This window comes from Martes martes (assembly GCF_963455335.1).
Source record: "Martes martes genome assembly, chromosome: 5".
NCBI classification, from domain to species: Eukaryota; Metazoa; Chordata; class Mammalia; order Carnivora; family Mustelidae; genus Martes; species Martes martes.
In genome coordinates this window covers 22,678,176-22,702,076 of record NC_137892.1, presented here as the reverse complement: position 1 = coordinate 22,702,076, position 23,901 = coordinate 22,678,176, and the positions used below count along the sequence as shown (strand labels likewise).

At 36.9% G+C, this 23,901-nt stretch overlaps 1 protein-coding gene across 2 annotated transcripts in view; it reads right to left on the bottom strand.

Moving 5' to 3' along the window:
* AP3S1 (adaptor related protein complex 3 subunit sigma 1) overlaps nucleotides 1-23,901 on the bottom strand; it is a 75,474-nt gene that overhangs the window by 51,339 nt on the left and 234 nt on the right. For both annotated transcript variants that reach the window (XM_080804053.1, XM_080804054.1), the window contains exon 2: nucleotides 909-1,000. In XM_080804053.1, coding sequence (XP_080660179.1) covers nucleotides 909-1,000 — 92 coding nt within the window. The remainder of the gene's footprint in view (nucleotides 1-908; nucleotides 1,001-23,901) is intronic.

Below are 23,901 nucleotides of genomic sequence, written 5' to 3'. Positions count from 1 at the left end.
TAATTATAACTAATTTTTATTTATTCATTTTAAAAATAGTAAACTCTTTAGATGAATTCTACCTATATGCAGATATACCTATATATAGATACATATACATGCACACAGATATTTATTTGAAAAGCAGATTTCAGGGGCGCCTGGGTGGCTCAGTGGGTTAAAGCCTCTGCCTTTGGCTCAGGTCATGATCCCAGGGTCCTGGGATCAAGCCCCACAGTGGGCTCTCTGCTCCGCAGGGAGCCTGCTTCCTCCTCTGTCTCTCTGCCTGCCTCTCTGCCTACTTGTGATCTGTCAAATAAATAAATAAAATTAAAAAAAAAAAAAAGAAAAGCAGATTTCAGTCTGCTTATAATAAAAGAATTCATAAGTTGTTATGAACAGGTCTATTCACCCCAAGGAATACCCTCTAGTCATTAAAAAGAATGACGTAGCCCTAAATGTGTTTATATGCAAAACTTCTAAAAATATTAAGTGAAAATGAGCAACATGCAAACCAGCACACCTAGTGTGATCCTGTAAGTAAAATTTTTTTAAGGTTATATCTTTATATGTTAGTTAATGAAAAATTAATTTTCTAGAAGGATACACAAGAAAGTGAGAAAGATTAAAGTTAGGAAAGGGAGACTTAGTTTATAATTAATTTTACATGTCTCTGTAACGTTTGAATTTTTGCCACATGAATATAGTACATTTACATAAAATGCTTCTGTAACATTTTTTAAGGAAAAAAAAGACTACATATCTTTAAAAAATTCTTTAAGTTATATTTATAGCTAACATAGATGATAATTAATCTCCTCATCCAATTAATCAAAATTAGGAAATTTTTACCGTAACCAATAATTAAACAGTATATATTTCAATCATATAGTCAAAGATTAGAAATGTCCATGAAATACTTTACTTACAATCCTCCTTCTAGGAAATTACAAACATTTTCATCTCTCTTAGATACCAAATGGAATGTCTCCCTGATGATTTGCTGTTGTGTATCTTCACTCTGAGAAAGAATAATTTATATATGTTAGGATTAAATTTCTAGGTTTAACAGCATTTTAAGAATTTTAAAAGTAAAAGGCAGTATTATCTGTCAGGGAAATTAATCTATGAGGGAGGTCCTTGGAGAGCTAACATACCACATCTCACAGAAACAAAACCCATCACTTTTCAATGTAAAAACAAAACAAAACCAACATTTTACAGTTTGCTACTACAATAAAACTAACACTTCTCAATTTCAAAATCCAGGAAGGAAAATATTAGACAGATGAATTAAAGACTACTAGTAAAAGGGACACTAGATAGTAACAACTCAAAGGCGACTGTTTTACAAATGAGTAACCTGAAACAGAGAAGTTATAAATAATTCATGTAGCTAATTTATATTTTATTAGAAGGAAAATATAGAAGTTTAGAGCTTCCAATTAAGTTTAAATGCAAACTGAGATAAGTCTATCCATATTAGTCATATAAGCATAGCCTAAAACCAAAAGTTTGCTCAGTAAATATTAAAATCCCCAAGCAATTCACATGCTAGTAAAAAAGAGTCAGCTTCTCAAACACTTCAATAGAAAACTGGGCAAAATCACAAATAGGAATTTCATAGGAAAGGAAATATGATGGTCCATAAACAAATGAAAAGACATGGAAGGCCTGGGGTGGCTCAGTTAGTTAAGCCTCTGACTTGGTTTTGGCTCAGGTTATGATCTCAGGGTCATGAGATGGAGCCCCACTTCAGGGTCCATGCTGAGCCTGGAGCCTGCTTAAGATTCTCTCACTACTTCTCCTGCTGTCCCTCCCCCACTTTAAAAAAAAAAAAAAAGATGTTAACCCTCACTGGCAATGAAGTGAAACACAAATTAAAGTCACAATGAAATAACTCCACATGCATCACATTAGCAAAGTGTAAAAGTCTTACAATACCACATGTAGACAAAGATGTGGAACCAAAGAAACTCATCCCACCAAGTGGGAGCGCAAATGGTATCATCACTTGAGAAAACACCTAAATACCTTCCAAAGTCCCAGTACCAAATACCATCAAACTGGGGGGTTAGGGTTTCAACATATGAATTTGCGGGGGACACAAAGACACCTCAGTCTATAGCACGGGGAAAAAAGCAAGTCAACAAAATGACATGTAATCATTCAACAATATAAATTTTAAAAATACGTAAAAGTAATAAACAAAATCTTTTAAAAAATATGTAAAAGTAAGTAGTATTTGATACACATATATATAATGAAAATAAAACTGTGAAGAATATCAAGGGAATGATTAGCAAATTTCAAAGTACTGATTTCATAGACTATATTCTCTAAGCACACTGCAATTAGGTAAAAGAATCAATAATTAAAAGGACAGGTTTTTTTAAAATTTCAAACAGGCATTCAAATTGTTAAGAAGTAAAAGTATCTGTATTCGCAGATGGCATCTATGACAGATTGATCATATATCCAAAAAAGTCTAAAGAATCCAGAAAAAAACTGTTAAAGCTAATAAACAAATCTACCAAAGTTCAAGATACAAAATCAACACTCAAAAATCTGCTGTATTTCTATACACTACCAATGAACAATCCAAAGGGAGACCTAGTCACAGATGTTGCAGAGATTTAATAGATAATAAGTTAATATGATGAACATAATAAGCCGGTAAGTTTAAAAATCCAGGATGAAGTGGGGTGCCTGGGTGGCTCAGTGGGTTAAACCTGCTGCCTTTGGCTCAGGTCATGATCCCAAGGGTCCTGGGATCAAGCCCCACATCCGGCTCTCTGCTTAGTAGGAAGCCCGCTTCCTCCTCTCTCTCTCTCTTTGCCTGCCTCTCTGCCTACTTGTGATCTCTGTCTGTCAAACAAGTAAATAAAGTCTTTAAAAAAAAAAAAATCCAAGATGAAGTGGCAAATTCCTTAAAAAAAATTAATAAAATGGTCCCAAGGAGAAAAAGAAAAACTTTAATAATCCTATTATCATGAAGAAGATAAACAATAATTTTAAATCTCTCTACCAAAAATAAATCAAGCCCTGATGACTTTAACACCAAGCATGACCAATGATTCAAGAAACAGATCATTCTAATCTTACACAACTCTTCCAAAGCACAGATAAAGAATTAACATCCTCAATTCATTTTATGAAGCTAACATTGACACAAAATCAAACAAGGAATGTATGAGAAATGAACACTGCAGGCCAATCTCACCAAAAAGCATACATACAAAAATTAATATTAAAAAAATTAATACATCATGACCCAAATGGGTTTATTCTAGTAATGTCTGGTTGATTTATTATTAGTAAACAAATTGACGTAATTCTCTACATTAACAGATTGAGGGAGAAAAACATAGGTCACTTCAACAGATGCGGAAAAGGCATCTGATAAAATTGAACATCAATTCTTGAATTTAAAAAAAAGCTCTTGGCAAATTAAAAAAAAGAGAACTTCCTCTAATTAAGACTATCCAAAAAATACCTTTTGCAAAAATATGCACAAACAAAATGTTTAGGCACTCTCTTCCTCTAAGATCAGAAACAAGACAGGTTAACTGATAATGGTTTTCCTATTCAGTGCCATATCAGCCGTCATCAGTATAAGAAAAACAAGAAAAAGAAATAAAAGATAAAAGAATTTGAAAGAAATAAAACTGTCATTCACAGACCACAAGATTTTTCACATAGAAAATCTAATATAATTTACACAAAAGTGTTAAAATTAAAAGCTATAACAAGACAGAGCCAGCACACAAAACTGTTGCAATTCTAAACTTCTCCAACTGTCAGATGGAAGATATAATTTTAAAAAGATACCACATACAATACCATCAAAAAACATGCAGTGCCTAGGAATAAGTCAAACAAAAACATGCAAGACTTCTGTGGAAGTCTTTACTGATAAAAATTATAGAAGAGCTCAGTAAATGGAAAAATGTAGTGATTATAGACTGAACATTTCAACAGTATGAAGATTCTCAATCTTCCCAAAATGCTCCAAAGGATCAAGGTAATTCTAACCAAAATCCCAACAGAGAGAGAAAAACTTAATAACCTGAATCTGATTCCAAAACATATATATTAAATCAGAAGACAAGAATGACAAGACACCCTCGAGTAGACTGTAGGCCTGTTTGAGCAGGTAAGAATTATGATAAAGCCACAGTAATTAAGATAACATGATACTGATGCAGAAATAGGGAAACTGACTAATGGAACTGAACCATAAACACACCCAAACAAATATAAGTTAATTAAATTTAAAACACTGAATAGGCATTATAGAACAGTAGAGTAAGAAAGGACATTTCCATGAATGGTGCCAGAATAAAAATTGTTGTTTTCATTTTACTACAGCGAACTTAGACCTCTGACATTACACTAAAAAATCACTCCCAGGTTAGTTAAAAATGAATGTCAATGCTCAAATTATAAAGCTTTAAAAGTATAATAAGAAAAATCTTTATGACCTTGTAACAGTGCTAGACTCTTAAATAAGACACAAAATAAAGCTAACCATAAAGAAAATGACAGGCAAATTTGATCATATCAAAAGCAAGCATTCCTAATGCTCAAAAGACTCCAGAAAAAGAAAGGGGAGCCACAATCACAAAGAATATAGTTGCAGTACATAAAAACTGACAAAGGAATAATACCCAGCATATATAAAAAACACTTAGAAGACATCAGTAAGAAAAAGATAAAATCTCAAAATAAAAATGACTTGGCAAAAGAGACCTTAAGAAATAATCAAGAAAAGGAAATTGGAATGGGAAATAAACTATGAAAGATTTCAACTTCATACAGGAGAAAAAGAAAAATAAAAAAAGGAAAAAACCCTACTAGTTAAAAACTACAATAACAACATTAAGTACCCATATTATCAATGAAGATATATAAATATGTCTAACAATACCAAGTATTGGCAAGAATACAGAGCAACAAAGCACCCATACTATAAGAACTGAAATTGGTACAACCATTTCTGGAAACAGACCAGCATCACCTAGTAACATGAATATACCCAAGGACAAAGGTATTCATTCAACTCCTAGTTACACACTAAAGAAATTCAAGAATATGTTTACAAGAATGCTTATAGCAGCACTAAAGTTCATAACAATAACAAAAAAAATTACAATGTAAAATGTCCATCAATGCAAAATGTATAAATAAACTGTGTTATATTCTTGCATGGAATATCACACAGCGATGAAAATGAATGACTATAACTATAAAAAACACCAGTAACAATCTGAGAAATGTTGAATTTTTCTTAAATCAAGTCACAGAAGAATATAAATACTATGACTTTACTTTTTAAAGGTTCAAAAATATGTAAAATTAAACAGTGAACTGCTTGAAGACAAAAACGTAGTAAAACAAAAATGAGAATGGTTTTTAAAAATTGAACGTGGTGGTTATCTCTTAAATACACAGAGGAAAGGATACAAGATGAGAGGTGCAGAAAGACTTCAAGGGTACTGTTAATTCTTTTTTGAAAGGGGATAGTGAACATGCAGCAATTAAAGTATTAGTTTCTATATCTTGCAGATATTCAATATATACATTTATTTCTCATCTATTCAATATTTCATAAAAATATGCAAAAGAGTGAGGGAGGAAGAAAGAAAAAGCACTGTATAAGAAGGCTGCCCTCTTCCTTTCTTAGGTTTGCTTGATCATCTATCTCCACCACCTCCTTCCAGTCTTCATTTAGAGCTAAACAATGTCCCTTGGATGACGTTACTTCCTCTTGTGGCTTCGACCATGCTATCTCCCTAATCTTTCATTCTCCTATATCCCTAGTGCTTAAGAGAAATCTATCTTCTTTTCTGAACTGGTGACAGATATTTTCAGCTTACAGACATCTCCAGTTATAATCCATAAAGTCATATAAAGACTTACATGTGAAAGACTAAAAACATCACATTTCTTCTAAAACCTGTTTTTCTAAAAAAAAAAAAAAAATTAAAAAAATTTAAAAAGTAAAACCTGGTTTTCTTTCTTTTTTAAATTCAAGTACAACTGACATACAATGTTATATTAGTTTCAGGTGTACAAAAAGTGATGTGACAATTCTATACATTGCTCAACACTCAACACAGTAATTATAGTCACCATCTGTCACCATTCAACATCATTACAATGTCACTGACCACATTCTGTAGGCTGTACTTTCATCTCCATGACATATTTACTCTAACTAGAAGTTTGTACCTCTTAACAAAACCCATTTTTATTACTGTATTTCTAATCTCATTTAACAGCATTACCATTCACCCTATCTCTTAAGCCAAAAATCTTGATGATTTCTTTCCTTTCACTTTCCATGTCTATTGGGTCACCAAGTCCTGTTAACTCAACTGCAGAAACAACAGTAAACCTGGATTCAGATACTATCTCAACTCAGATTCTTATTCTTACCCAGAATACTGTAAGAACCACCTAAACATGAACTCTGCCACCTGTCTCTCCACTCCAAACCATCTCACCCATGGGACCAGAATTCCTTCCTAAATAACAGTATTTGTTACTTTCTTTCTTAGTACCCTGGATTCCATCTGATCTAACATCCAAACTCCCTGCAGGCCATAAACAAATCCTTCCAAAGCCGATTCCTGACCTACCTATGAGTTTTCATCATCTATCTCTTCTCTCCTACATAATCCACTTCAACTGCACCAAACTTCTCACCATGCACTTCCTTCCTATTTTCCTACTCTCTCACCCCATTCTCTAGCAACAGCCTTTTAAGCCTCAGATCAAAAATGATGGTTTGTCAAGTGTTTTCTTACTTTCCCAGCAAAAAATTATTTCCTTCTTCCTCAGTGCTTCCGTGATACTGTTTTTATTCCTAACATATACTTTTAACAGTGTGCTCAAATTTCCTTTGTAGAGATATCTGAATTCTATCAGACTCCAATCCCCTCCAAATCTTCTTTAAATGTGAAATGCTGAACACAGTGGCTGGCATAGAGTCACCAATATAAGTACACTGAATAAATGAACATCAAATGTAGAAGAAGGGATCCACACTCATTTATATTTTCAAACATCAGGATTACATGACACACTCCAAAAAAGGGAAGCAGTAAAGTAAAGGCAGTATGGTGTAGTTAAAGGTATGAGCTCTGTTCTAATTAAGACAGTAGGTTAAATGTACAAAAACATCTATTTTTGTGGCCTTCTCAAACCCAGCTAAAACAGTATCAAAATCCCCTTTTAAGGGCATAAACTGAGAAAGAAGACAGGGTAACAAAATTTAGTAAGTGGCCTGAATGAGTGGTCAAGTATTAAGTAAATCTCAGAAAACCTAATCCCAAATTGATGACAGAGAAACCCAAGAACTAACCCAATCTGTATCACAAAATGGCCAAAGGCTCAAGAATTGGTACTTGTAGGTACTTCTGGGAAAGAATGTAAAATAAGGAGGACTTTTTCTGAGGTAGAAGGACCACTAAATTCCCTCTGCCATCCCCCAAGAAAAGTCTGTAAACTTATTTCAAGGAGTAGATAAAACTTTGGGTCTTTGGAGGGCAAGAGGTACTACGGTAGGTAGAATAATGGCTCACCAAAAATGACAACCTAATCCCTGGAGCCTATGAATATATCCCCTTACATGACAAAGAGGACTTTACAGGGGTGATTAAGTAATGACCTCGAGTTCGGAAAGATTATCCCAGATTATCTCATAGGACCTAACTAATCATGTGGCTCCTTAAAATCAGACAGTCTTTCCTGGGCTGTGGTCAGAGGAAGATGTGACCAAAGAATAATCAAAGAGATGTCATTCAGTTGGTTAGATGATGGAGGAAGAGGTCAAGAGCCAAAGAATGCAGGCAGCCTCTGGGAGCTGGAAAAGGCACGGAAATGGATTCTCTCCTAGAGCCTTCAGAAAGGGATGCAGCTTTAATGATATGTATATTTGAGCCCAGTAAATCCCATATCAGACTTGTAACTCACAGAGCTGTATAATAACAAGTTTGTACTGTTTTAAGCCACTGCGTTTTTGGTCATTTGTCAGAGCAGCAATAAAAAGCAAATACAGACAGTGTACTAAAAAGAGAAAATTTAGGAAAATGTACACATACCTGTTGCTAGTCCTTTTTTCGGTCAGTTCCCAGAATACCTAAACCAGGTCTTCTTCACCCTCTAGGCAGGAACCTGGCACAAACTTCTCCAGGAACTCTACTTAGATCTAAAGATAATGACGTTGGGAGTTCCCACTATGGCAGAATCTGTTATCTGTTCACCAGAACGTAGTTCCTTTACTTCCCAGACACACAATTCAACAATTATTTTTCATTTTTTCCTTGAATTAATGTAGACCAACACAAACAGGCTCTGGCCCATGGAATATGGTTGGTAGTTGCAACAGAATGCTTCAGCTGGCACAACTGGAAGACAACTGTGCTTATCTCTTCCCAATACTGCATTCTGTGACATCATGTTGAGAGCGTGACAACTGGCCATCATGGGAGTACCGACACCATGTAGCAAAGGTAACAAATTATAGCTTTTTCCTCCCCGATGAGCTCGCTGTTTAAAATATAAAAATGCTGCCTGATCTCCCATGTTAACTAGATGTAGAAGTGCCTTTGACCCCTCCCTCAAGAACAAACAAATGCCCACAATGAAGTTTCTAGCTCATCAGGATCACCAATATTGGACTTTATGTGAAAAATAAACTTTTATTGTGTCAAGCCACTAAGATTTGGGGGATTGTTAACAGCAATTGCCATTTTCACACCAGTTAAACTGCCTAGTCTGATAATCTCAAGTACAGCTCACATAGGCAATCCCCGATCATGGATTCAGGGCTTCTAATTAGCTTTAAGAATCCTAACCTTAAACAGGAGCAGTCAATCAAGGATTACTGGACATCTGAAGACAGCTCTCACATAAAGACAAAATACGGAGTGAGAATAACTTAGAGAAAACAAACCAAGTATGGCAGAGAAAATTTTTAAAATATTTATCATTAGTATCAGAGAAGTAATAAAGAAATTGCAACTATAAAATAAGAACAGCATACTATAAGATAACAATATCCAGATACTTTAAAGGGAGCTCGTGGAAATGAAAAATTTAAACAGAAATTTTTTTTTAACTCGGGGAAACACTGGAAAATAAAGTTGAGAAGTCAACCACAAAATAGAGTCAAAGGGCAAAATGACAGAAAACAGAAGAGGAGGAATAAGAAAAATAGAACAGTCAAGAGGAATGCTGTATAAAAAGAGATTCAAAAGGAGAACAGAGGAAATGGAGGAATTTTTCAAGCAGAGAGAAAAAGAATGTCCAGAAAAAAAGAGCTAATCAAGTACTCAGAACTGATAAAACAGCCTCAGAGCAAAGGGTCTATGAAACTTTAGAAATCTCAGAAAAACAAGAGTCTACATACTTTCTGGACAGTAAAAACAGACCATACATAAAGAAAAAATAATCAAAATTGCCTCAAGCTTTTTGATAGCAATACTGGAAACTAAAAGGTAATAGAGCAATACCATCAAAATTCTGAGGGTAAATTATTTCCGATCTAGAATTCTATAGACAAACAATGTGAAGTTACAATAAGACTCTTCAAAGACTAGCAAGGTCTCAAATAATTTATTTTCTTATGGCCTTTCTTTTTTTTTTTTTTTAAGATTTTTATTTATTTATTTGACAGAGAATACAAGTAGGCAGAGAGGCAGGCAGAGAGAGAGGGGGAAGCAGGCTTCCTGCCGAACAGAGATCCCGATGCGGGACTCGATCCCAGGACCCTGAGATCATGACCTGAGCCGAAGGAAGAGGCTTAACACACTGAACCACCCAGGGGCCCCTCCTTATGGCCTTTCTTAAGAAGTTACTGGAGAAGTGTTCTCCATGGTAAGGTAACAAACCACGCAATCAAGCAATAGGAGGTCCAACATAAAAACAGGCTAGGGGCACCTGGGTGGCTCAGTGGGTTAAAGCCTCTGCCTTTGGCTCAGGTCATGGTCCCAGGGTCCTGGGATCGAGCCCTGCATCGGGCTCTCTGCTCAGCAGGGAGCCTGCTTCCTCCTCTCTCTCTGCCTGCCTCTCTGCCTACTTGTGATCTCTGTCTGTCAAAAAAAAAAAAAAAAAAAAAAATCTTAAAAAAAAAAAAAACAGGCGAAAGATATTCCAAAGATAACAGAGATATTTGCCATCCAACAGGTCTAGACTGGGTTTAGTCAAAAGATTCCAGAAGAGATTTCTTCAGGAACATGACACTGAGGAAGAAGCATATGATTGTGACGAATGACAAAGATGTCAGTTAGTGGTAAGTAAATAAAAAAATAGATCAAAGAAAAAGGCGATTGTTTATTTCCAAGGAAAATGAACTGTCAGGAGAGAAAAAAAACTAAGCACAATTTACAACACGGTTCAGGTGAGAAAAGCATTTACACAGGAAATTAATGAAAACACCAGATACTGCTCTAACCAGTATTATGATATAACAGTGAGAAGACTGGGAAGGATGCAGACGTTGGGTGAGACAGAGTGGGGAGCTAAAGAAGCATTGTCAATAGCAGAAGTAAAGAGATCATGCCTGCAACTGAAAAAATACGGCAGCAAAACAAACACATTTAGAGACATGTAAATACTGAATAATCAGCTAAAAGTATCTACCTGTGGGAAGGGAGAAATGAAAGAATGTTATTTTTCATAATTAGCCTTACAGAAGAACTATTAGATCCTTTAACCTATGTGTCTGTATAACTTTGTTAAACAAAGTAAAAATAAAGAAGGAAGGGAGGAGAGTATAAAACCTGCAACCAGACTACATGGGTCTGTTCCTGGACATGCTCTTTATTAACTGTGTGACTTTGAACAAGTTACTTAACCTCTCTGTGACTGAATATCATAACATTTATAGCATGAATAATATAACAATATTTACCTCGCACAGTTGTTTCGAGGATTAAGTTAAAATACATAAACCTCTGGGGCACCTGGGTGGCTCAGTGGGTTAAGCCTCTGCCTTCAGCTCAGGTCATGATCCCAGGGTCCTGGGATAGAGCCCACAATGGGCTCTCTGCTCAGTGGGGAGCCTGCTTCCCCCTCTCTCTCTGCCTGCTTCTCTGCCTACTTGTGATATCTCTCTCTGTCAAATAAATAAATAAAATCTAAAAAAAAAAAAATACATAAAGCTCTTAAAAACAATACCTGGCACATAATAAGCATGGATTAACAATGACTTACTTAAAACATCTGTCTCTGGCATTGCCTATAAAAGAAGCTCTAGAATTCTAATGACAGGTGTAAAATCTTGTAAGGAGTCTTCTTTTAAGAAAAGTTATCCTTTTTGCACCGTTATTGTTTATAAACAAATTACAGATTATTAAGCTAAACCATAACTGTGTTTTATTATCAGTGAAAATAATTTCTCATATAAAGTTCTAAGACTGCCTCTCATAAGCACCTTTCTTAAAATGTCAGCAATACTTATCTAAGAAAATCAGAATCAGAAAGAATGCTTTAAGATTTTAATCAAACATCCAAAGTCTGAGATAAAACAAATCAAGTCTCTGCTGACATAAGACAATTTCCCTTTCTTTATTAATCAATTTAATTTAATAGCTTTCGTAAAGAAGCCTAGAGCTTGCTTCAGGCAGATCAGATTTCCTAATACTATAGCTTCATCACAGAAGTCAACAGATACATTTCAGCTCATCACAACTCCTAGATCACATCAGTCTAAAGACAACTAGAGTTACATAAAGGCAACAACATTTGTTGTTTTAGTTACTTTTCTTAAAAATAAATAAACACTTCTCTTAATGCATTAGTGAAAATTCATTTTGAAGACTCAGTAACCCACTAACAAAACTTCTCTTCCTATGCTCATTTCCTGTTCTTATAGGTATGTCATAAAGGCAACTTTAAAACCAAAATATCCCTCTAGTCAAATAGTAAATATGTCATAATCCTCATCCCTCCCTCCCATACACACTCAGAGAATTTTTTTCTTAAAATGCATTCAGACTCTGCTAGCTGCTAGAATATCAAGGATTACCAAGATGAAAGAGAAAGAGATCTTTTTCTCTGAGAGTAAAACAAAAAATAAAATGAATATAACCATTTCAAACTTTTATTCAGTGTTCTGTGTCTTGCCTTTTTTAATATTCCCAAAGAGAAATAGATGTCATTGTAATAAAAGTTAGAAAGCAATTCCTGACATAAGCATGATACAAATAGGATACTACAAGAGGTAAAGAGGAACAATGATTTTCAGCAGCAAGATCATCATCTTTGAAGAAGAGACAGATGTCTAGAAAGAGACTTATAGAATACGTAGAATTCAGAAATTCAATGAATAGAGAATATGAAGTTGCATGGCATTCAAAGCTGAAAAAAAACAAACAGGCAAAACCATGGGATCAGGAAAGCAAGGTGTATATATGAGAAACAAAGTTCACTTTTCATTAAAAGCAAGAGAGGTATGAAGGTTAAGCCTCAGATGAACCTAACATTTCAAAATAATGAAAAAGAAAAGGTCCCAGGAAAGAAAATTCAGTGAGCGTGGGTTTTTTGCCAGCAGGAAGTCTGCACAGAGCCTTGGTGCTATGTAAGTAGGCCTCACTTAAGCCCAAGTGCATAATGGACAAGCAATGAGAATGCAGCTACCTTAAATCCCAAACATGGAGGGAAGAGTATTAGTACTTGCCCAGATCCTTCATTACATTTCTTTAGAGAAAAACCCTCTGGTATCTTCCCTTACAATGTATAAAAATGTATTAAAGCTGCTTAGCACAATAAAGAAAGTGCTCAATAAATGATAGCTATTATTAACACTCTACAACTACCATTCACTCACTATACTATCTCCCAGTTTCAGTAGCAAAGACCCTTTTTTTTTTTTTTTGAATACATAGCTGGGTGACAGACTGAACTTGAAATATTTAAAGAGAGAATCTAACCACAGCGGCAGCTGAAAGGTTTGAGAACTCAAGAACAAGGTAAAATTGGAAGGGGGGGGTAGTTAGAGGAAGAGACCAAGATAATTTAATGAATAAAGAACAGCCATCTTTTGAGGAACCTGGGTGGCTCAGTGGTTTAGATGTCTGCCTTTGGCTCGGGTCATCATGTCCCACATTGGGCTTCCTGCTCAGCAGGGAGTCTGCTTGTCCCTCTCCCTTCCCCCTGCTCATGTTCTCTCTCTCTCTCTCTCTCTCTAATAAATAGGTAAAATCTTTAAGACAAAACAAAACAAACAAACAAACAAACAAAAAAGCCAGTCGTCTTTTCAACAAATGGTGCTGGGAAAATTAGAGAGCCACATGCAAAAGGACAAAGTTAGATCCCTACCTCAGGTCATATATAAAACTAACTCAAAGTGGATCATAGACCTGAATGTAAGAACTAAAATTACAAAACTCTTGGAAGGAAACACAGGTTTCCTTAATCTTCATGACCCTGGATTAGACAAACCCTTCTTAGATATAAGACCAAAAGCACAAACAAGGAAAATAGATAAAGTGGACACCAAAATTAAAAATCTTTTTAATTATAATAAGATTAGTAAGTTAATAAGTGCTACAAATGATATCAGCAGGAAAATGGCAACAACCAACAACCAGAATAGAAAGAAATATAAGCAAATCATACACCTGATAAGGCACTTGCATCCAGAATGCATAAAGGACTCTTAGAACTTAGTAATAAAAATACAATCCAACTTATAAATGGGCAAAGGATTTGAAAAGACTTTTTTTCAAGGAAGATATGCAAATAGTCAATAATAACATGAAAAAGATGCTCAACATCATTTGTCATTAGGAAAATACAAATCAAAATCACAACAGATAGATGGCACTTGACATCCACCAGGATGGTCAGAATCAAAAAAGAACAATAACAAGAGTAAGAGTTAGTTAATGAGGATATGGGGAAACTGGGACTGTCATACGCTTCTGAGGAGGATGTGAAATGGTACAATTTGGAAAACACTCCGGCAGTTCTTCAAACAACTAAAGATAAGTTATCACAACAATTCCACACGTAGATATACACCCAAGAGAAATGAAAACAAACGTCCACACAAATATTTGTATATGAATGTAATGTTCACAGCATTATTCATAGTAGTCAAAGATGGAAACAACTCAAATATCTATCACATAACAAAGAAATAAAAGGTGGTCTATCTATACAAAGGGATATTATTTGGCCATTAAAAGGAATGCCGCACTGATACATAACACGTATATACCAATACATAACACAGTGAATCTTTTTTTTTTTTTAAAGATTTTATTTACTTATTTGACAGATGGAGATCACAGAGAGGCAGGCAGAGAGAGAGAAGGAAGCAGGCTCCCTGCTGAGCAGAGAGCCCCATGCAGGGCTCGATCCCAGGACCCTGGGACCATGACCTGAGCCGAAGGCAGAGGCTTTAACCCACTGAGCCACCCAGGCGCCCCTAACACAGTGAATCTTAAAAGCACCACTGTAAGTGAAAAAAGCAAGTCACAAAAGACTACACATTTTATGATTTCATTTATATAAGGCATCTAGAATAGAAAAACCTCTAGACACAGAAAATGGATTAGTGGTTGCCAAGAAAAAGGGGCAGTGGGATCTGGGGAGTGACTGTTAATAATTACTAGGTTTCAACTGTTTTGATGAAAATGTTTTAAATTTAGATTATGGTGATGGTCATATGCACAACTGTGAATACAATCAACTGTACTAAACTGAATACACTTTCAATGGGTGAATTTTATAACATATGAATTGTAACTTTTAAAGACTAGGTCATTCTTTTTAAAAAAAAAAGCCGGGGCAAGTTTTATAACTAACTTTCTCCTAAAAAGTCTCCTTATGAAACTGTTCCTCTGGAAGACTTTTGGATGACTTTGTATCCTGTATTAAGAAAGAAGTTCATTCCTTAGGGCGCCTGGGTGGCTCAGTGGGTTAAAGTCTCTGCCTTTGGCTCAGGTCATGATCCCGGGGTCCTGGGATTGAGCCCCACATCGGGCTCTCTGCTCGGCAGGGAGTCTGCTTCCCTTCCTCTCTCTCTGCCTGCTTGTGATCTTTGTCTGTCAAATAAATAAATAAAAATCTTAAAAAAAAAAAAAAAGAAATAAAGAAGTTCATTCCAAAACAAAGCCTACAAAGAGATAATTTATACTGCAGAAATGCAAAAAATATCTGAGAACTATCTCTGGAATATTTTACAGTTCCTTAGCTACATAATCTTCCAACCAACAGTAGGAAGTAGCAAGTAGTAGTACTAATAAAGGTAATCGTTATTATTAATTTTGTTATTAGTCTGTATTATCTGTAAGTATTTTCTTATTTAGCCTTCATTAAAAAAACCCTTATTCAAAATAAAACTCCACAGTGGTAGGCTAGCTAGCTAAATTATGATACATTATACAATGAACTATTATGCAATCACTAGAAATTATTTTCCAGATATGACACCAAAAGCACAGGAGACCGAAAAAAAGATAAGCTGGGCCTTACCAAAATTAAAAGCTTTTATGCATCAAAGGACATTATCTTTTGAAAAAAGATGCCATTGCTTAGGTGAAAAGGCAGCCCATGGATTGGGAGAAAATATCTGCAGATCATGTTTCTGATAAGGGAATGATATCTAGACTACATAAAGAACTTCTACAACTCAACAACAACAATAAAACAACCAGGTTAAAAAATGAACAAAGGACTTAATATATACTTCCTCAAAGATATATAATCAATAAGCACATGACAAGATGTTAACATCACTGTCATTACACAAATGTAAAACAAAATCACAATGAGCTACTACTTCATAGCCGTTTGGATAGCAATAATGAAAAAACTGAAAATAACAAGTATCAGCAAGGACGTAGGAAAATTAGAACCCTTGTGCATTGCTGGTGGGAATGGAAAATGGCACAGCTACCATGGAAAATGGTACAGCAAATTCTCAAAAAAATTAAACATAGAATTACCACAGGATCCAGCAATTCCACTTCTGGGTAGGAAAAAGAAGTAAAAGTAGGGACTCAAACAGGTATTTGTACACACATGTTCCCATGTATACCTAATGACCCATGTTCATAGCAGGATTATTCACAACAACCAAAAAGTTGAAGCAATTCAAGTAAACCATGTAGCATACACATAACATATAATGGATCATCCAGTCTTAAAAAGTAAGGAAATTTTGATACATGCTACAACATTGGTGAATCTTGAAAACATTCTACTAAGTGAAATAAGTCAGTCACAATAGGACAAATACCATATGATTCCTCTTCTATGAGGTTCCTAAAGTAGTCAAATTGAGACAAAAAATAGAATGGTGGTTGCCAGTGTCTGGTAGAAGTCGAGAATGAGAGTCAGTGTTTAATGTGTACAAAGTTTCAATTCATAAAGATGAAGAACTTCCAGATATGGATAGTAGTGTCAGTTGCACAACAATGTGAACATACATAATGCCACAGAACTGTATGCTTAAAAGTCAATTTTATGTGTATTTCTCCACCTTAAAAAACTCAGAACTGTCACGCTAAGATATATTCATGACAGGAAACAGCAGAATATATCTGTGATGGGATGAACTGGCAATCTTACACATTTAATTACATAGCACAAAGAAATCAAAACAATTCAAAGGGTCTGGCACATTGAAAAAGAGCCCTTTCCTCCTGGGTGACAAAGAGAACAATGACTGACAGCCGGTGATTCTTGAATTACACCAGGCTTCAAAAACAAGGCAGGAAAGTTGTAAACACTTCTCAGCACAGTAATAGAGGTGGTCTACGGGGCTTCACATAAACAGTGCTCACCTATAATTAAGGTTGTGAGATGTCTGAGAAAAATAAGTGCTTTTCTCCATGACTTCACAGGTGATTTAGGAAATGGAACCAGCTTGATCACAGGTCTCATTAGTACTGAGGCTGCACAGAACTGGGGCAGTCACTTTGACCTTCATTTGTTGGGCTAGCACTCCCACCTCTCTGGAGCCTAAGGATAACTGGGGTAGAGCAGAAAATGAGCAGAAGAAAGCATCACTGCCTAGTCTGTAGAGGCCAGAGGCACTGTCCAATTGTGCAAACTACAAGTAGGATTCAGGGTGAAATACCTTTCTTGTGAAGAACATGTTGGGGATGATGTCATCAGACTGAGAGAGATGAAAACGTGGCTGTCCCTGTCCTTCTCTGCAGCCTCATCTCTTGCCACACTTCCCTGTGATCACTCAGCTTGCCTTCTTGATATTCCTCATCACCTACTTTGGTCCCTTTTGAGGGATCCTGCACCATTTTCTGCCTGAAATATTCTTTCCTCAGCTGTTCTCAAACACTCCCTTACCTCATTCGGTTCTTTTCTTAAATGTCCTGAAAGAGGCTCTCCTTGAGGATCTCATCGAATAGTCCCACCCCCACCACTCTTTATCCCCTTCCACCATTTCATTTTACTTCAAGCTAATCACAATTTTACATACTTTGTTTATTGTCTATAACCTATCACCAGAATGTAAAACTCACAATGCAGGGGTGATACCTGTCTTGGTCATCAAATTACCTGTGCTTAGAACAGGGACACACAAACAACAAATATTTGTGGAAGAAATACGGGAAGGACACAAGGGAAAGGAGAGGAAAATGGACAGGTCTGGGAGTATCCAAAAAGACCACTCCTCCTCTCAAAACCCTGTCTAGAAGTGCCTCCCCTTGAAGTCTTCAGAACTTACCACCCATTAGCTAGAATGCTGGCCTTTATTCTCCTACACTGCAATATCCTTCTGAGCATTGCATGATCTCTCTGTAAAAAATTTTGTTTATCTATACTTCAGTTCAAAGGATTTGGGAAGGGGAAGGCTGATAAGGCAGAATGGGCAAGGAAAGAACAAGTGTAATTTGTCCCAATATGACAGTTTTATGTGACAAGAAGCTGGAAGAAGACTGGCTCCTCTAGGGGGACAACAACTCAGAATCACCTTGGTTTAGCATGAACAGTGAAGAAATCCACAATTCCCAATGAATCTTGGAACACTGAAAAAATAAAATTAAATTAAAAAAAAAAAAAAGAAATCCACAATTCACAAGTACAAAGACAAGTCCAAGTGCTAAAGACAAAGAATTCTTTGACTTTCCAAAGAAAATTAGCAAAGATTTCCCTTCGGGATGAGAAAATGGAAGGGCCTCATACACTCAGGTCACACATATAAGTTCAATTTTGTAAAGAGACAGACATACACAGAGAAAACAATGAATGCAAATGACTAAACGCTATTTACATTAATGTATTTTAAAACATTTTAACAACAGAATTGCCAGACATTAACATATTTCATTATCTGAAAGCCACAAATATTCTATAAATCCACCAACATTTTCAATGCATTCATTTTATGTTATTAATGTCTAAAAGGTGTATATTCTTCACTGGGACATTATGGAAGGAATTAAAGTAAACGTTAATAGTTAACTATGAATGCTGAAATCAAGATGACCTTAGTGATCTTAACACTTTAATATTTTCCACATAATCACAAAAAAGGAAATGTATTTAAAAATTAAGTAATTTAACAGTCAACAACTTTACTAAAGAAACATAATACAGCCACCCTATACAAGGCCTTCTACTTCTTTGAAAGGCAGAGGAATGACCTCTAATATTGTCTTATTTACAACCTTTCCATGAAAGTAAAAAAAAAATCACTATAATTCTGAACATTTTATTTCCTTCTTTACAATTGTCAACATCTTTAATATCAATTTTTTAAAAGCAAGACTTCAAGGATACATAATTTCCCTTACAAGGAAAATAATGATATTAGAATTTGAATTTTTCAATGATGCTTTAACGAATACCTTTAATTGATGATTAGCCCCATTACATGGCAACCATAAACTTTAGCTTTTTAATATTTGTGGTACATGTTCAGAACCACGTATTATCAATATGTTTTTCCTGGTATTAACCACCTCAGAATCAATGTAAAATTATGAGAGAAGAAATAATAGTATCTATTCAAAAGAAATGTGCACGACTCAAGAGGGAATAGTGACACCTGTTTGCCTACCCAACATCCACTCCTCTCTTACACGTTTCCAACAGAATAGTAAATTCATTCATGTGTCCACCCTCAGCTCCAAGGGTGGATACTGATTACTGTAAGCTGTTATTTATCTTGGGCAGAGCTAACCAGACTGAAGGGGAAGACATATCTAGCAGGAACAGATCACACTCTGCTTATAGACTGAATTGGTTACCACTGATTTCAATGAGGAAACCAGCCTCTGAATATCAACTTTGTTGAAAAGCAAGGAAGAAAAAGAGAAAGAAACTGAAGCTGTGATGAAGTCATTAATTTGTTGAATGAAATAATTTTAGAATCTACTATTCTGCACTTCCTATTATGTATCCTAATACGGTTCTTTTTAAGCAAATTTAAGTCAGGCTAAATAAAATGCTATTTATGTAGTCAATAGCATCCTAATTAATATGGAAAGAAATCATATCATTTGGAATTCTCTTCTTAACGAGACAGCTCAAATAATATATGTCACCATGCGTTAGCACCTTAATCCTTAGAACTGTTGATAATGATATTTTGGTCATAAAAAGAAATTTAACTATCCCATCTGCCACACTGTCTGTCTTAAGAGTCACTAAGAAATAAGATATTGGTAAACATGGATGTATCTTTCTTAGAAATTTAAAAAGAAAAAAAAACTTATACATATTTATAAATTTTTGCTTTTTATGTCAAATTCAAAAAAGGAAAGAACAACCTTAGGTCCGTTCTAGGGCATGCATTTAATTGACAATAATAATCAGATTTAGTTTAGAAGAAAACTGAGGCAACTCATATATGTAACAGTTTGTAATTCACGTATAAACAGTGCATTTTATATGTGCACAATCTTTTGTATCTGTGGAAACAACTACTATAATTCATATAAAAGAAAAACATGTTCACTTTATTAATAGTGATACGTCATGCTTTACTAATAATAAAGGAATCAAAACCCAAGGGTTTTGTTTGATGGCTATGTAAAACTAAATCTGGCTTATTAACTACATGTCTCATTAGTTCTTCATGGCAATACACAAATATTGCCAAGCAAATACTAAAAGACTAAAGTTAATTGTTGCCAAGTTGCTGGGGCTAACCATCAATTAAAGAAACAATTAAACCAAGGAAAACATTCAAACTTCTGTAGTCATAGCTCAAGGAAATAGAGGGCAAAAACAAGAGGTGACAATATTCTGAGTCCACCCTTGAATTCTTAGTATCTGACTCTAGCAGAATGAATCAAAAATTTCAGTTTAGCAAAAGATATGTGTGACTTCGTATATATCAAACCTCACAACAGCTGGCAGGCACAATCAAACCTAAAAAATCTAAAAATCTATTACAGCAGGAAACGGAAATCTGCACTACCAAAGGGTAAAGATGAACATATACATTGTTGTGTCAAGAGGAAGAATAGGGGCGTCTGGCGGGCTCAGTTGGAAGACCATGTGATTTTTGATCTCCGGGTCATGAGTCGTGAGTTGGGTATAGAGATTACTAAAAAATAAATAAACTTTTTTTTAAAAAGAGGAAGGATAAATGAGGAATGGAAATCCAGTGCAATAAGGGAACCTCGCTGGCAAATGGTTCAACAGTTTTCAAACTGCTCACTGCTAAACCATTATTGTTGGAATCAAATCTCTGGCATCTTATCAGGACCACACCCCTGGGGGCTGCTTAATAAATTACACTCAAAACTGTCAGTCTTGAGAATACATACTTCTTAGAAACTTCAACTTAAAACAGAAACAGCTGAAGTAACAACTATTCCACCATTGCTTTTATCCTGAAGGCATGAATTCTTAAAACATCCAGTTAATGAAGGACAAAATTTTAAAAGGTGGAAGGAGCCTTACAAGTCACTTCTAATCCAAACTCCATATTAGGCTAGGAGAATCTAATGAATACATTAAGCAAAGACTTTTGAGAGCTTTCTATATTCAAAATTCAATGTTGGTTGCTAGGGGTGACACAAATACATCTAAAACCTGATATCTTCTCTCAAGGAATCTATAGGATGCCCCAAGGAATTATAGGCTGTGAAACCGAATACTGTACCATAAATAACGATAAAAATAAAATCCTAAGAACCAAGAGGAGTCATCCAGCAAGATAAAAAGCTTCAGGAAGTGCTTAAGTGATGTTTGAGTTAAATGTGGAACAAGAGGTCAAATCTGGACATTTGGCAATACAAGGGAAGGACATTCCAGGCAGGGAGAAGAGAATAACTCTGAAGCCCTATACAAACAGACCTCATTTCCAAATACTCTTTCCTTACATAGTCTGCTCCGGCCATGCTATTTCTCGGTGTTGTTCAAAAAGGACAGAATCTTCAAATAGCCATTCCATCCTCAGGGCCTTTGCATCTATTGCTCCCTCTGCCTGGAATGACCTACCCTCAGATACCTGCAAGTCTGGCTTTCTTACTTACTTCAAGTCTTTGTTCGAATGTCACCATCTCGGTGAGGACTTACTTGACTATTCTATTTTAAATTGTCATCCTCATACTCCCTTTTCACCCTACTCCACTTTCTTTTTTTCACAGCACTTACTACTATCTGACATGGTATACATATTCTACTTCTTATTAGCTTTGTCCATCCCCCCTCCCTGCCCCTGCCAAGAGAGCATTAGTTACGTTTGTTCACTTCCAGATTTTAAAACCCTGCCTGGACATGGTAGGCATGAAACGAATATATGCTGACAAACTGGCTGGATGGCATAAAGGAGTGGAAAAGATTTCTCCCCTCAAATCAGTTATGTTACATTATTCTTGACCAAGAAATACAAATATATAGTTGGCTAAACCCAATTTAGGAAAAACTAATAATTAATAGAAACAGTTCCTGGCATTCCCACTTCTACATGTCCAGTGAACACTAGGTTCTTCTTTTTACACCTCTTAGCTCCCTGTCCCCAGTAACACTGTCACTAATGCAACGGCCAAAAATGACACCAGAATTGCCACTGATGCCAGGACTGCCTCCTCCCACAGTAACCTTCACTGCTACCTCTAAGTAAAGGTAAAAGGCACTTCTCCCATTTTTCGGACAGGAGAAAGATGTATTCCCGGATTTCCAAATTAAATACATCTTTCTGTTGATGCTTAAATTCTGAACTACATGAGTGGATTACACTGATACCACGAAGTAGCCAGGAAACTCACCATTTTGAGTACTGGTATTAAGTGTAGCTATGAAAAAACACGTCTTTGATTTGTTTCAGTAACACAAAACACCTTTCCTACCCTGCAAATGGATGACCCAGGGAATACAGTAAGAAAAAAGATTCCTTCAGTAAAGACCAATACTGCATTTTAGGAAAATGGGTAACAACCTACAGTTAAGGGCATTTTTCCCCCACTCAGAAGGATCAACTATGATTTTATTCTGGGTTAAAAAAAAAATCATATCGAGGGGCGCCTGGGTGGCTCAGTCGTTAAGCGTCTGCCTTCTGCTCAGGTCATGATACCAAAGTCCTGGGATCTAGCCCCGCATGGAGCTCCCTGATCAGCGGGGAGCCTGCTTCTCCCTCTCCCACTCCTCCTGCTTGCGTTCCCTCTCTCACTGTGTCTGTCTGTCAAATAAATGAATAAAATCTTAAAAAAAAAATCATACCGAACTCAGAAACAACAGCGTTAGTATTTGAATTACACCATACTAAAACCAAACGGGAACAGAGGAAAATATTCCTTATCACCCTCAGAAGCAAAACTGCTTAAGGAAATGAGGAATAAGCTCAAGATTTCTCACTTCGGCTAACACCTCCACAGACTGCATTATCATTTTAAGCCAAGTGACATTTTCACATTTAATTTTCAACGGCAGGCATCATTTCCATCTGGGGTTTATCTGCACAGAAGTGCTAGCCTTGGCACGATTTCAGTATTTAATTGAAAGTTCATTTCTGACTCTAAGCAGAATGCCCCCATACGACCCAATAGTTAATATCTCTACAGGAATCCTCACACGGACAGCTCCATTTTACGTTTTACCTAGCGGTGAATTTTGCCCTCAGACAGGCACCTACGTCTGTAACCCTCATTACTCCCCCCCTTAAAACCTCCTGCATTTTCTGCAACACCATTTACACTGCACGGAGAGTTTTACGAATATGACCGTTCTTCCTAAGTAGAATAAAAGCTGCAGACGAGACCCCATCCCCTTAAGGAGCGAAATGCCAAACCAGCAGCTGCAATGGGAACTTTCAGGTTAGGGACGGTCACAGCTGTCACGGGTCAAACGTCGCCGGCTACTGCAGGACCTCCTTCACGGCCACTAGGGGAAAAGCTCCATTTAAAAAAAAAAAAAAAAAAAAGTCCGGTCCTCACTTTATCTTTTTCTCTAATAAGGAGGCACCTGAAAGTCACACCGGGCGGCCGAGGGCTGGACCGAGCACCCAGGGGAGACGGTCCAGAGCGAGCGCTCAGGCGAACGCAGGAAGCCGCAAGTTCCTGCGCGACGAGGGGATTACCGGGAAAAACAGGAGCCCATCTGTCCACAGGAGGAGAGAGAGAAGTCGGCCGGGAGAGGCTGCGAGTCAGGGAGGTGGGGCCGCGAGCCCCAGTCCCTCGGCGCGCCCCGAGCTCGGGCGGCGGGCAGGCCGGAGCGCCGGGTGGGCTCGCGGGCGCAGGTGGGCTGCGGCCGCCCGACCGCCGAGGGCCCCCGGCCCCGGGAAGTGCCCGGGGCCTCGCCCGCGCCTCGGGGAAGCCGCCCAGCCCACAGACCGGCGGAGGAGCCGCCCGGGCAGAGCCACGTCGGAGGACAGGAGCGCGGCGGGAGGTGGGCACCTCGCTCGCCCCGGGCGAGAGGCTGACAGCCCGGGAGCGCGAGGCGGCCGAGGGCGCGCGAAGGGCCGCGGCGCGCCTCAGGGGGTCGCCC